Consider the following 13,681-nt stretch of genomic DNA (forward strand, 5'->3'; position numbering starts at 1 on the left):
GTGCTATTCCTGTGTGTTTTTCCAGCAGACTGTTGTGGGGAGTGAATGATACTATGTCCTCCTATTAACGCTGGTAGGGGGCTGTTTAGAGAAGGGGGAACTGGGACTGAGCCTGCTTAAAGGATATGGAAGTGGTCTGAGCCTGAAGATAACCTAAGTCCTCTTTCCTGTCGTACCACTTCGGTAATGTAATTTCCATTTCTTCTGCAATGTAGAGCCATTTCCTYGGTGTCTCTGGTTGTGCCCTCTGCTGTTGTGGGATCACAGGGTCAGGGCGAGCGGGTCGGAGATGCTGGCAACTTGTGCTCCGTTCACCTCCATTACTAGCAGGAAGGGTCCTGTTAGGGGGTGCCTGCACATTTTGCTCTGGGTTGTTCTGTGCAGCATCCCAAAGGGGCCTGGCATCGGTCCAAGGAGGTATGGGTTGTGTAGGGGTCTTGACTGCATGGACATGGCCTTGGCCTTGTTCATCTTCCAGGTGTTAGGGGTCAGGGAAGGTTTCCTTTGCTAAGGACCATTAGCTAAGGACTCTGTGTGATCATCTATCCTTGGAAAGAGGGTACCAAACGCAACAGGAGAATGTTCCAGCGTGGTTGTTTCTCCGTGATCCTATAATATATTCTGTCATGGTGGATTTGGTGCAATAAGATACGTAGAACGAGGAATATTTTAGGATTAATCTGAAGTAAGGCCTGAATAGAGTGCTGCTATCTTTCTGCTCATTAACATGCCAAATATATCTTGTCCAGCTTGAAGAGGGTAAAATATGATCTGCTTATAAATAAGCCACCAAAGTCACTTAGTTCATTTCACCAATGAGCTGTGAAGCACTCAAGAAAATACCTGCCTGGGATTTAGAGGGTTCAGTTTGGGGGTGAGGAATATTTCAGTCAAGGTCACGTGCATCAAGTCCTCTGTCATGTGAATCCTGGTGGGGCTAGGGCCATCTGCTTTTCAGATACGTGACAGATGTTCCCCAGTTGTGAGATGCTCCCTTGAGGAGGAGGATGGTGGGAGAGGCAGTCCCTCACCTCTGCTTTATACCTGCGCTGTTGATATGAGGCTCCCAAACACTTAGACTTTGGAAAAACAGAATCTTGTTCAAGGAGAGAAAACACAGGTAAAGAGAAATAACTGGGTGGAATCGCTCTCGTGGAGCCAGGATGATTCCTGGCGCCGTGCGGGGTGGCGTGGGAAGGCTGGGCTTCCCCGTCCCGCTCCGCACTGGGTGGTGATGCATGGGGCAGAGGCATTGCCAGCATCACCAGGGCCAAGCAACCGTCCTGGATGATGGGAGGGCTCTAGGTTGGCTCGAAGTGTTCGGGGGACTGGAGGCAGCCCAGGAATCCCCCACTCCCCTTCGCTTCCCCGGCCTTTTGTGCCTGCGAAATAAATCACTAAACATCCTGCTGCAGTCCTTGAGAGCTGCCGACATTAAAAACAAAATAAAACGTTTCCAGGCTCAGCCTGAAGCAAGTATTGATGTCTAAGAGGAGCAGACATCTGATGGAAATGCTGACACACTTAAGCACTTGGAACGACAAACCACACAGAAAGTGAATTATCTCTCGGGATGAGCCAAGCAGCTAAGGAGATGGAGTATCTTATCCTTATAAGTGAATACACACAAAAGTGTTTTAGCATTGCTGGGCCAGCTGCTCCTCGTTGTGGAAGGTGTCTTTCTGGCTAGTTCCTACCACATGCCTTTTTCCTCTGCTAAACTGACTGAAAATTGCCTCTTCCTCTGTTAAATATTTGCTACAAGCAGCAGTGATAATGCTGCAAGAGCTGATCTTCATTAAAAGTGTCTCTTGGTAATTTTCTACCAATTACTGCTTTGGCTAAACTAATAAATGGTTGAATTTTAGTCATATCTTGGGAGCCCACAACCTAAATTACCTCCTCCTGTCTAAGAACCCATTAAAGCTGCAAACTCATTAATTCCAGCACCGCTGGCAAGTGGCAGAGTGGACTCCCATAACCCTTACACTAGTTAATTCCACAGTAATTTGTACCTATGAAAGTATGTGTTTATAACTGTCTAATGTGGATTTTGAAAAGACACTGTTAAGGTCAGTTAGATCCCAGATGGGAGTTTCCTTTGGGAGAGGAGAGGGTGGACTTTGTAACCACACTTGCAATAGAAACGTTTTATGAAAGTTTTCAAGGAAGCGTGGGGAAGCATTGGAGRTAGCTGTTTGCCAGCACTGAGGATGGTCTTGTTGGGACGCAGGACTGAGATTCAGGAGATGTGTGTTTGTAGCCCCAGTAAATGCGAACAYCAGCTGGGAAGCTGTGCTGTTCTGCCCTGAAATTTTCTGAATGCCTAAATCAGAGGTGTGCATCCAGATGCAAGAAGCAGCCATGCCTGGAGAGCTCAGCGCCTGCTCCCCTGTATTGGTTTCCTTAGGATTTGGCAATGAAAGATCCAAGACGAAGAAGAAGGTCTAGCCCTTACCCAGGTTCCCAGAAGAGCTCAGTCCCCGTGGTCTGTTTTGAACACACCTACCAAGCGTGGGCTGCACTGAGTTACTCACAGAGCTCTTGCAGGCACTTAATTCACAAAATGTGATTTCCAGCCTTTTGCATGACACTGTGATGGCCGGAGAGTTGTCCTCGGGGGGACAACTTCATGTCCCCAGCAGAGGGGACACGTCATTGCTGGCTGCAGAAGACCAGGGGTGGGAGAGGAGCCGTCCTTCTTGTTGGAAACGAGTTGGAAACACAAGGCACCTGCAGCTGGAAAGCAGGCAAGGAGGAGCCGGGCTCTGTGCATTGCCGTTTGGGCACCGGTGAGGATACATGAGGTCTGGATCCCTGCTGAAAATGCCAGTTGTTCTCAGTGCAGAAGTGAGACTGTCTCTGCTTTAGGATTTAGCATTCTATTGGAAAGCTGCATGAGAAATAATAATAGTAAACTCTCATTCTYCAAGGTCCCAGTTAGGCAAAGTGCTTAAACACATGCCTGAACTTAAGCGCACTTTTAAGTACTTTGTTGAGGTCTTTGATTTGGTCGTGTTTATTGTTTAAGCCATTTAAACTGAAATTTGAAAAACTATTTTAAAAGGTCAGATAGATTAAAACCACTAGTAATGTTCTCCTTCTAACTGCCACTACATGTTCCAGGTCCTACTCCCAGTCAGTAGGAATAAAGTCACTAGGAGTAAAGTGTGCATTTAATGGGCATCAGGGTAACTGTCGGAGACCAACTGGGGAGATTGAGGGCAGAGATGTCAAAATAAAGTTGTCAGAAATGAGGTGATAGTCCTTTCCATGGAAGATGCTTCAGACCCCAGTTGTTCTGCTCTGATTCTAAAGAAAATTTGCTCTTTGTTTCACTATTCCCTAATTATGTTTTATAAAAATAGTTTGTTGCTTTTACATTAACACAGGTTCGTTATGGCTTTAAAAAAGAGTGACTTCTTTTTAGATGGTTGATCAGTACAGTTTGGTTTGTGCTTAGTCTGGGGTTGTTCCTGTTTGGTAGGCTTATGATATAAAAGCCAAAATATACAAGTCTTGATCATTTGGCAAACAGCTTGGATAAAACTGCGTGTTTTGTATGGAGGGATTTTGCAGCTGCATGGGGTTTGTTTTCCAGTAGATTAAATTAGCAGGAACTTCCATCAAGTTCAACAAACAAAGAGCAGTACCCAATCCTGCAAGTGTGAAGCTGTATCCAGGGCCTTTTAACTGGAAGCCAGAGTTGGTACCATTGAAAAAATCCTTACAGTCCAAAGGAAGGATGAAAGCCCATTGAAATGAATGGTTAAAACAGAATATTCCTCTTTACCTGGTGCCCCAGGTTTCTTTTTCTCAGCTGTGTTTCACCCAAGGATCTCCCAGTTTGGAAGACTCTGTGAGCAAACACATAGCATCAGAGCAGGGGCTGGTGTGGAAGGAAGGAGATCCTGGAGTTCTGTCTTCCTTTTCTTTTGACTAAAAGTATATACTTTCAGGGAAAATTCTTTCTTCATTAAAAAAAAAAAAAAAAAAAGCAAACCCTTGACTGTACACCAGAACATTTGGCCAAAACCTAAAATATTTGAATTGGGATTTCTGCCAGGGTATCTCAGGAAAGGTGCTTTGTGACTCCAATGTGTGTGGGCTTTGCCTACTGCTAGATGATACCTCCCATGGTTTAACACATTTTAAGGTCCCTAGAATGCATCATTTTTACCCTGTAAGATTATTGGCTAAAAATGTTTTTATAGTTTTAAATTTCCACAAGAATAAAAACTTGCATGACAGGATGAAAAAGGAATCATTTTATATTTTAAAACCTGCTGCAAACCTTTCACTTAATTGCAAAAGAGCAATTTAAAGACGGTGCCACATCCTCAGATAATCTAAACTGGTGAAATCCCTTTGATTTCACAGTTAAATTCTAATCTGTGAATATACTTGGCCTGCAAAATTGGGATCTCTATCCACATCTGATAATAATCAAAGATAAAGTTGGGTCTGTTGAGTCTGGGTCATGGGATTAGGTTCAGACTGGTCTGGTTTGAATTATTATTTACTTGTTAATTGTATAATCGTAGGAGCAAATAGTCTTCACCATGGAACAGGATCTGCTTGTGATACATGTTGTACAAAACCAAAGGGATTCTTATGCCCAGAGGAGCCTGCAGTCTAAGAGCTGGTGTAAGCCGGAGGACACGCACAGGGCATTGTSAAATGGAAATGTTGGTCAGCATAAACAAGGCGGGGGACATGGCAGTCTTGCTGTTGATGTAATTGGGTTGACAGCAGAGTCGTCTTTTTCAAACTGGTGTAAAGGAAGAATAATCCATTAGACATCAAAAGTCAGTTTAGGTATCACTATGAAATGAGTCTGAGGACAGTCAGACCCTAGAATCACGCTCTTGGGATGTCCTGCATTCCTGCATGGGGAGACTTCTGAGCTTCAACCTTTCCTTTTGTCAGGATCCTACTGTAAAACAAAACGCTCCAGTTCATGGCAGTATTAACTGTTATCACCAGTGTGGCAAGCTGCCACGGTTGGTAGAAAGACTGAACAGAGAGATTTCAAAGCTTCATGTTGAGTCTTGGGGTTTGCATTTCTTTGTTGCTTGAAGAGTGAACAACTCCTACTGGCAGAGAGCTATCGGGTAGGTTAATTTATTGCAGCCTGTGACTTCCATCCAGCCTTTTCCTTGGTTTCCTCCACCCTGTAGAGGTTGTCTTTGGGCCATCCAGGGTCTCTGAGACAGCCTTCCCAAGACTTAAGTCTGGAATGGGGGAACTTTGGGCACATGGAAGCATCAGTAGGACAAATATGTTTCTTTTTGAAATGCTCTCGTTCTCTGACACCTGCTCTTACTTACTCATTTCTGTTTCTTTTTCCCTTTGCAGAATACTTGAGGAGTGAGACCGCCTTTCTGGAAGAGTTGGTGTTTGGAAGTGGAGATACCATTGAACTTTCCTGTAACACTCAAGGCTCTTCTATGTCTGTTTTCTGGTTTAAAGATGGTATTGGGATTGCACCTACCAACAGAACTCATATTGGACAAAAACTGTTGAAGATAATCAATGTGTCTTATGATGACTCGGGGCTGTACAGTTGCAAGCCAAGGCATTCCAATGAGGTCCTGGGGAACTTTACAGTCAGAGTAACAGGTACGTGCAGGAATACAGCTATTTCTCTCCTTTTTTTTTGTAATTTTGCCCCTTTATATGATCAGCACTGGTGGTGCTTTGCACTCTTCCTCCAGTGAGGTTTCTACCTCATTAGCAATTCCTAGCAGTTGCTAGACTGGCAAAACAAAAAACAGTCAATCAAAAAATGGTGCATGTCTGTACCACATGTTAAAGCTTGGATGCTAAGACTGAGAGAGACTTAGAAATGGTGCTAATAAGACTAAACCCCAAATCCCCCTGAAGGCTCAAATAGATGCAATGCTACATTTTCCTTTGAAGTCTTTTATGAGCGAGTGAACTGTGGCTCAGCAAGGTTGAGTGGCTTCTTCCAGTTTGTGGGGCAAATCAGTGGCAAAATTGGATATAGAAGCTGGGGGTTCCTAAAAGCTATTTCTGTTGTAGCTGATAAATGTGGCTTCCTTCTGTCCCAGTTATCACAGATGACTTGTTTGTTTCAGAAGTAGCTCATCTGTAAACTGTGTATATCTGGGATCTGTGTGCAATCAAAGGCACTTGAAGGGAACCACATATTGCAGACAAATGGCGTGTTAGCAAAGCACCTACTGTCGTTTGCCTGACTATTTTCYGTGATTAGGACAGTAGGACAGAACAGCTGCAAGCTAGTCCAAGCATGGATTACTAAACAGAGAGTGCCAGAAAATCTGTTCTTCACAAATAGTTAGCAAAACATGCTAAGATCATCCTCATTATTTCAGACTGCCACGTAGGTAGCTGGATAGTCATCAGCGTAAGCTGATAGAAATCCTCCTGATGACACAGATTAAAGGCCTGAATTTTCAGAAGAACTAACTCCCTGTGGATCTAAGGTTTTGAAATCTTTCCTTTCCCTTGCACTATTGGAGCTTTATCAAGCATCCCCAAACGGTAGGCCCTTGCCTACTGTGCCCTTGAAAAGTTGAGTTCCCTTAAAAAGTAAAGAGCTCCATCTGAAAACTAAACAAGAGATATACGTGATAGCAAGTCTGGGGTGTACTTGAGATATTATATCCATTCCTTAAGGGGCTTTTGCTTGCCAGAAATAGGATTTTGTGCTAGACTCAAACCTTCTTGAGAATAGATGCTCGTTTCAGCAAGCCTTCACCAACATCTGCTTTTCATTGAACATTACTGGAGATTGCTGTGAATGCTTCAAGGTCATATCAATTAAATGGTTAAAGAAGTATTTGGCCCTTGAAAGGCTTTCTTTAACTAGGTACAATTTTGGGGAATATCCAAGGAACTACAGGTTCTTAGAAATGTTACTCTCTTTTTTTTTAAGTGACATTAAAACGCTTTGGAGTTCAAGGGGCAGCAGGGTGGCAGAAGAGGGCAGCCAGCTCCACGTTCAAATGAAACAGCTGCCAGCCCCCAAAGTTTGTAAAGTGAGAAATTGTTTTTAATAGTGGAAAGACTGATAATCCCGTGCTTTTAAAAAGTTTAAGCCCCTGTGTTTTTCCTCTTCACTAATAATAGCTAATAACAGCTTAGGAACAAGCGCGTAACCCGAACCTACGCTCTGACAGCATTATGAGCCTTTGATTCTATTAGCCTGCTGTCATTACCACCAAAGTGCTGGTAATGTGGGAGTCTTGGTTTTAGCTGTCAGCTGCACTTGTTTGAAACTTTGAAGCCCTGCTTTATGTGGCAATAGTGGCGCCTCTTGTATGCTCCGATATTTCTCCGTAATTATTATTGATTGCTCAGTATTTCGCTCCAGAGACGAGATTGTTATCTGAGATTCGTGGTGTATGTTCCCACTTCCTAAAGGTAACATCAGTGATTAGCTGTGATTTCTCCTTGAATATTTACATGGATATCTAATGTTAGGGGCCAGAGTTGTTCTCTGTGTTAAATTGATTTAAATCGGTGCTAACAAACTGGAGTTGTACTGATCTGTGCTCTAAGTGAGCAAAACTGGACCATATTGAAAAGAGGCATATTCAAAAGAGGTGRTATACATGGAAGTGCCATTTAAATCGATGCTTCCAGGTTCTAGCACCGTATCAGGATTCTCCTGCATGGGGCTGTGAGTTTTGAGCTTGCAACATGTGCTGAAGGCAGATCCCGTAAATGCTTTGGTTGGCATTTTGGTGACTTTCCCCATGTGGGCACATCATGTCACCACACTGGGAGGTCTCGCAGACGAGCTGAACATGCTTCCCATCTCACCAAACCCTTTGCGGGGTGTTGAGGCCTCCCCGTTGACTGTTATAAACCAAAATTGGTGTCTATGTTAGGAACCGTCAGATACTTGAGCAGATCGAAGCTGGTCCTCTAAACTGAGAAACAGATTGATTATTAACAGGGGCCGATAGCTTAAAAATGCCACTATTGACACACGTGGGCTTGAGCATTTTATTGGTTTACAAGAAAAAAAAGTACCGTCCGCTTGAAACACAAACACATTACGTGAATCACAAATAAAAACTCTATGCCCAAATTGATCTCCAGGGCTGTTTACAGAAGCTCTATTTCTGCAACCATTTCGTGCACAAAACAGCCTTCAGATTTRCTGGCCTATGCAGAAAGAGCAAGAGCCCGGACCCCTGTGACTAGCACTGATGGTAGGTTGGTACCAAGCAAAAAGAGCTTTCAAAATACCCAAGACGAAGCTCTTCAAAACAGGTAGCTAATGAAATTAAGCCCCGTCATGGTGCATAATTAAAGCCCCTTCAGAAACAGTGTCTAGCAGTTCTTGTGGATGCCAGTTCTCACTGTCTTCTGGAAACTTATTTCAGTAAATAGTTAACAAATAGCTTAGCAAATTTTTAGTCACCTCCTGAAAAAGGTGACTATTTGAGTACCCTTAACAGGAATGTAGTTCCGAATGTGGGATATCTGCTCTTAAAACCTAAGCTGCAGCTTCCCTGAAAAGTTTTCATCTGAAACACAGACAAGGTCGAAAACTCCCCCTTGGTCCTGCGGATTTCTGCTCCTCCCATTATGATTGGTACATTTGAAAACAGAAGGAAACTATAATCACATGCTAATATATGGGTAACCAAGTCTCATGGTGCAGGGCTGAGAATTTGCTCATTTAGCTGTTGATGCTGGTGGGTATTTGGCTAGGTTTCTGCCTTCGCTGGGACTTGAGTAAACCTGCTGGTTCAGCTGAAACACCTAAACATGCCTTTGGCTTTCAGCAAGCCCTGTGGCATTTCCCTGGTTCTGCTGCCAGCAGGACCTTAACCGTGAATTTGCAGTTATATACGTGCTTAACATCTTTCTTGAGACAATGCCAAAGAGAAGGTGCAAAGCACGACGTGCGACTGTAATCTAAGGTAGGGAGATGGTTCCTGTGTTACTTGCTGCTATGTACAGTGAATGTCTCTGTAAATTCTTCCCGGATTCTGCAGAAAAGTAATGCTTGTTATCTTTCCCCTCCCTTTTTTTTTTTTAACCTCCATGCTTTTTATCATTGAGTTGCTTAGAGAACGATAGAAAACTTGAGAGCACATCTTGGAATGAAGGAGGTTCTGCCTGACTCGATCTAAACTGGTGCATTACATTTCTGGCCACATGTTGAACCCTCATAAAGTTTCCTATTTTCTAGTATTTAATGCTGAATTCTTCTACTGCTGTATCAGAACATAAAGGCTGCTGCATTCTTATCATTTTGCCTTTATTTAAAAAAGAAATTCCTGGAGATTATGTAAAGTGAGAGATGGCTGAATCTTCAGGGCACTGAATTGCACAAAATCTTTTAAACAGTCAGCTGCTATTTTATTATGGGCTTTACATTTACGGTAGTCATTTGAGGGGAAAAAAGGACTGAGACTTTATTGTGGACAACTCAGGAAAGGAAAGATGTTAGACCACATTAAGAAAATGGATTCAGGAAGTTTTCGAGCTTTGTGAGATACTGATGGAAACTTCCCACCTGCTAACCTGTATTCAGTTTCAGCCTTGAGGTGCCTCTGTAGATGGAATATAACCAGAGTGAGCTGGTTCGAGGAGTTGCCACGAAAATGTCTATCTAGAGGGAGGTTTGATGATGAAGGGAAGTTTTCAAAGCTTTGGTCTGTGCAGTTTAGCAAGGAATCAACACGGGAAGATATGGCAGAGGTGTTTTGAGTTAAAAGAACAGCACAGAGAAAGCGAATGAGAAATGCTGACTTGTCACTTTGAGACTCGATGAAATGAAAAGTCTACAGAGTGAATGCTAGCAAAACAAAAAGTGGGGGAGAATTTATTCTTTAAAAAGAAATTTCCCTGTTTGGAATTGCCTGTTTGCTTGCAAAGAGAAAAAGCATTTCACACACGGAGAAGCATTTGGCATTGGTCACCAGCTCTCTGATGGCAGAGCACTGGTAAACTCGCTACATTTCTGTCCCAGTTCAGAAAGCTTCTGGCCAATAGTAGCTGCAGATGCAAACGCACTGGGCCCAGCAGCATGGGAGGGATGAGCCGGTGGGTCTGTGCGAACAGGGCATGCGAAGCACGCACGCTTGTCTCCAGGGGATAGCTTGCGCCTGTTGCCCAGGCGCAGGGGTGTCGGGCTGTTTGGGGATTACTCTGTTTATTCTCTGGTCTCCTCTCACGTCACCTGAGGCAATTCACACCTCTGCGGCTTCCGAGGCGGCTTTCTGCCCTGGAAACTTGGCAGTGACGGAGATGAAGTGGAACTGCTGAAAGAGGGCACGTCCTCGGTGGAGGAGGATCAGGTTGGGGAACACTTGCACAAGCTGGACACACACAAGTCCAGGGGTCCTGCCRGGACGCACCCGCATGTGCTGAGGGAGCTGGCCTGTGTCATTGCGAGGCCACTCTCGATTATCTTTGAACGGTCATGGTGATCGGGAGAGGCTTCTGAGGACTGGAAGAAAGCAAATGTCACCCCTGTCCCCTATCTTTAAGAAGGGAACTACAGGCTGTTCATACTCACTGGGACAGTGACATCACCCTGGGAAGGTGATGGAGCAACTAATCCTGAATACCTTTTCAAGGCACATGAAGGACAGAAGGGTGATTGGGAGTAGTCAGCATGGATTTACAAAGGAGAAATTGCGCTTAATGAACCTGATAGCCTTCTATAATGAGATGACTGGCTTGGTGGATGAGAGGAGAGCAGTGGATGTTGTCTACCTTGACTTCAGTAAGGCTTTTGACACTGTCTCCTGTAACATCCCCRTAAACAAGYTGATGAAGTATGAGCTAGATAAGAGGACAGTGAGGTGGACTGAAAACTGGCTGAACTGCTGGGCTCAGAGGGTTCACTCTTTAAGCAGCAAAGAAATGCAACTCAACAAGTTGGATATGAGCCAGCAATGTGCCCTTGTGCCAGACAAGGCTGAAAGCATCCCGGGCTGCGTTAGGTGGCTTGTTGCCAGCAGGTAAAGGGAGATCCTTCCACTCCACTCAGCACTGGTGAGACACACCTGGAGTGCTGGGTCCAGYGCTGGGCTCCCCAGTACAAGACAGACGTGGACATACTGCAGCAAGTCCAGCAAAGGACTACAAAGATGAGTAAGAGACTGGAACATCTCTCATACAAGGAGAGGCTGAGAGAGCTGAGACTGTTCAGCCTGGAGAAGAGAGGGCTCAGGGAGGATCTAGTCAGTGTGGATAAATATCTGATGGGAGGATTTACAGAGCCAGACTCTTTTCAGTGGTGCCAAGGGACAGGACAAGAGGCAGTGGGTACAGACCGAAACACAGAAAATTCCACTTGAACATAAGAAACCACTTCTTCACTGTGAGGGTGGTTGAACACTGGAACAAGTTGCCCGAAGAGGGTGTGAAATCTCCACCCTTGGAGGTATTTAAAACCCAACTGGACATGGTCCTGGGCAGCCCACTCTAGGTGACACAGCTTGAGCAGGGAGGGTTGGACCAGATGATCTCCAGAGGTCCCTTCCAACCCCAACTATTCTGTGATTCWGTGAARCCTACTGTGGTTTCTTGGTTTAGATGATGCCTTTCGTTCTGCAGAAAACTGCAGGAACTGGAAGTCCAGATGCAGCAAAGGCTGGAGAGTAGCTGTGCCCTCCTTGTTGAATACATCTCCCGGGGGGTGCTCTGACTCTGCACACACACCACAGGGCTGGATATAGAAACACCCATGGCACAGGGCATAACTCCTTGCTTTTCTTTTTCTCCTTCTTGTTCTAGATTCTCCTTCGTCAGGTGATGATGAAGATGATGATGATGAATCAGAAGATACAGGTAATTAATTTTCCTGGGGTACAAAATCTTCTTTAAAAGAGATGTGGCTCCCAAATGGAGTGGCTCCTAAAGCCTTGGTATTAAGGGGAAATATAGCACTTTATTTATTCCGCCTCCCCCCATCCCCTCCCCCAAAAGCAGATTTTCAGAGATCAGGCTGGTTGCACATGAGAAAGTCTGATGTAATGGACTTGGGGGAACAGCGATGTGTTCCTGGCCATGCCATGGATCCGTTCTGAGGCTTGGATAACTGTGTAGCAGCTCTGAAAAAACAGCAGTAACACTTCTACTTGTCTTTTGAAGTCTTCCAAAAATATTATCTGACTGTGAGCCTGGTCAAACTGGAACTCTTAGTCCATGTTAAAATCAGTGGGCCTTACAACTGGTAATAAAACTCTCAGGACCTGGCAGCATGATGATATTTATCTAGAAATTCAGAAATAGTTGCTAAAGTGGTATAGCTCCTATAATATCTAACAGCAGCAGTAGCTTAATTTTTTTTTGCAGACTTGATTCTGTGAATCCRACTTTATGAGCTGCAGTTATAAATTCTCCCTGTATTTAAAATCCAGAGAAACCCACTCTATCATCGTTTTTTTACTGCAGTGAAGTTATACCAGTTTTACATGCTCCGCATATCTTGGCCTGCTTTATTTTTAGCCATTTTAATTCTGGTCCTTACCAGCATCTTGGCTGGAGGCAGAGGCAGCTTGGAGAATAAAATTCACACTAGCCAAGGGCCAAATTTACTGATGCCATTAGCAGGAGCAACTCCTTTGGCTTTACTGGCGCGCTCAGGTTACTCGTGGGGAAGTGAGCCCCAGCACTGAGCCTCTCAGTGCTTTTACACTGAATCTCTTTCAATCCCAGCGCTTGTTGCTTTAAGTGTGATACCATTAATCAGGACCATTACATGCTTCATAGGCGTTAGTGTTGTGTTTTATTATGCTCTTTATATTTCTGCAAAGCGAGCTGCCTGTGTGTATGTGTTTTTAATAAATAAATGTCTTGCATTTGAACTCCAAATCAGCTATGTACATTGGCAGGAATTCAACATGACTGGAAAATTTCTCCTACCCATAAGCATTGGACATGTAGGACTCTTTAAAACAGGTCTTCCACTGTAATAAATTTGTGCCACTGTGTCTTGCAGTATGTGGACAGTAATTGTGAGTTACGGAGCCAGGCGACCCGTCAGCAGCAGTTAGTGGTTTTCTGATAGCTTCTAATTAAGGGCTGAATCCTGCAAGGTGACAAGCACCTTTGAAAACACTCTCAGCACTCCTACTGCCTGGCAAAGCCCGTCGGAGCCATGGAAAGGGTCGGGTTTGGTCAGGATTTGCTCCCACTGGAGACTGACTTCTGATTTACACAATTAATCATTCTGTAATTTTTTTTATGTGGTTTGTAGTAAACTTCATCTCTTAGCAACAGGTATCACAAAACATGAGCTGTTTTATGGTACAGAAAGGCACGTTTTTCTTCACTGAAAAAGAAAACACACGCTTTGCTGCATGTATTTATAGCTTGTATTCTGGGTCTTCTTGACTTTGAGGCTGTCTCTTTTTTTAGACCCAGAGGTAACCACTGGCTTTGCTTAAAGGTCTCGCTATAAAAAGTTGGATTCTCTTCTGCTTTAAACATGGTTGAGTAGCTCAGCATGCCAGAGCAGCAAACCCTTGTGGCGTGTAGTGCCGTGAGCGTGCTTTAATGTGTTTGGTTGGGTATCAGACCCTCCCGTTAATCCCGACAGTTCTTCTGTTGAAACTCGGGAGCCGCTTTGTTAACCCCGCTGTGGTGGATCACCCTGGGTGGGCAGATGCGCAACGGACAACCCGCGGACCTGCACCCGCCAACACCTCGTGGCACAGAG

At 44.4% G+C, this 13,681-nt stretch overlaps 1 protein-coding gene across 1 annotated transcript in view; it reads left to right on the top strand.

Moving 5' to 3' along the window:
- FGFR3 (fibroblast growth factor receptor 3) overlaps positions 1 to 13,681 on the top strand; it is a 190,491-nt gene that overhangs the window by 149,993 nt on the left and 26,817 nt on the right. Inside the window, exons 2-3 of the mRNA XM_026064551.1 lie at positions 5,359 to 5,622; positions 11,755 to 11,808. Coding sequence (XP_025920336.1) covers positions 5,359 to 5,622; positions 11,755 to 11,808 — 318 coding nt within the window. The remainder of the gene's footprint in view (positions 1 to 5,358; positions 5,623 to 11,754; positions 11,809 to 13,681) is intronic.

The sequence above is a fragment of the Apteryx rowi genome, unplaced genomic scaffold (genome assembly GCF_003343035.1).
Source record: "Apteryx rowi isolate R43461 unplaced genomic scaffold, aptRow1 scaffold_22, whole genome shotgun sequence".
NCBI lineage: Eukaryota > Metazoa > Chordata > Aves > Apterygiformes > Apterygidae > Apteryx > Apteryx rowi.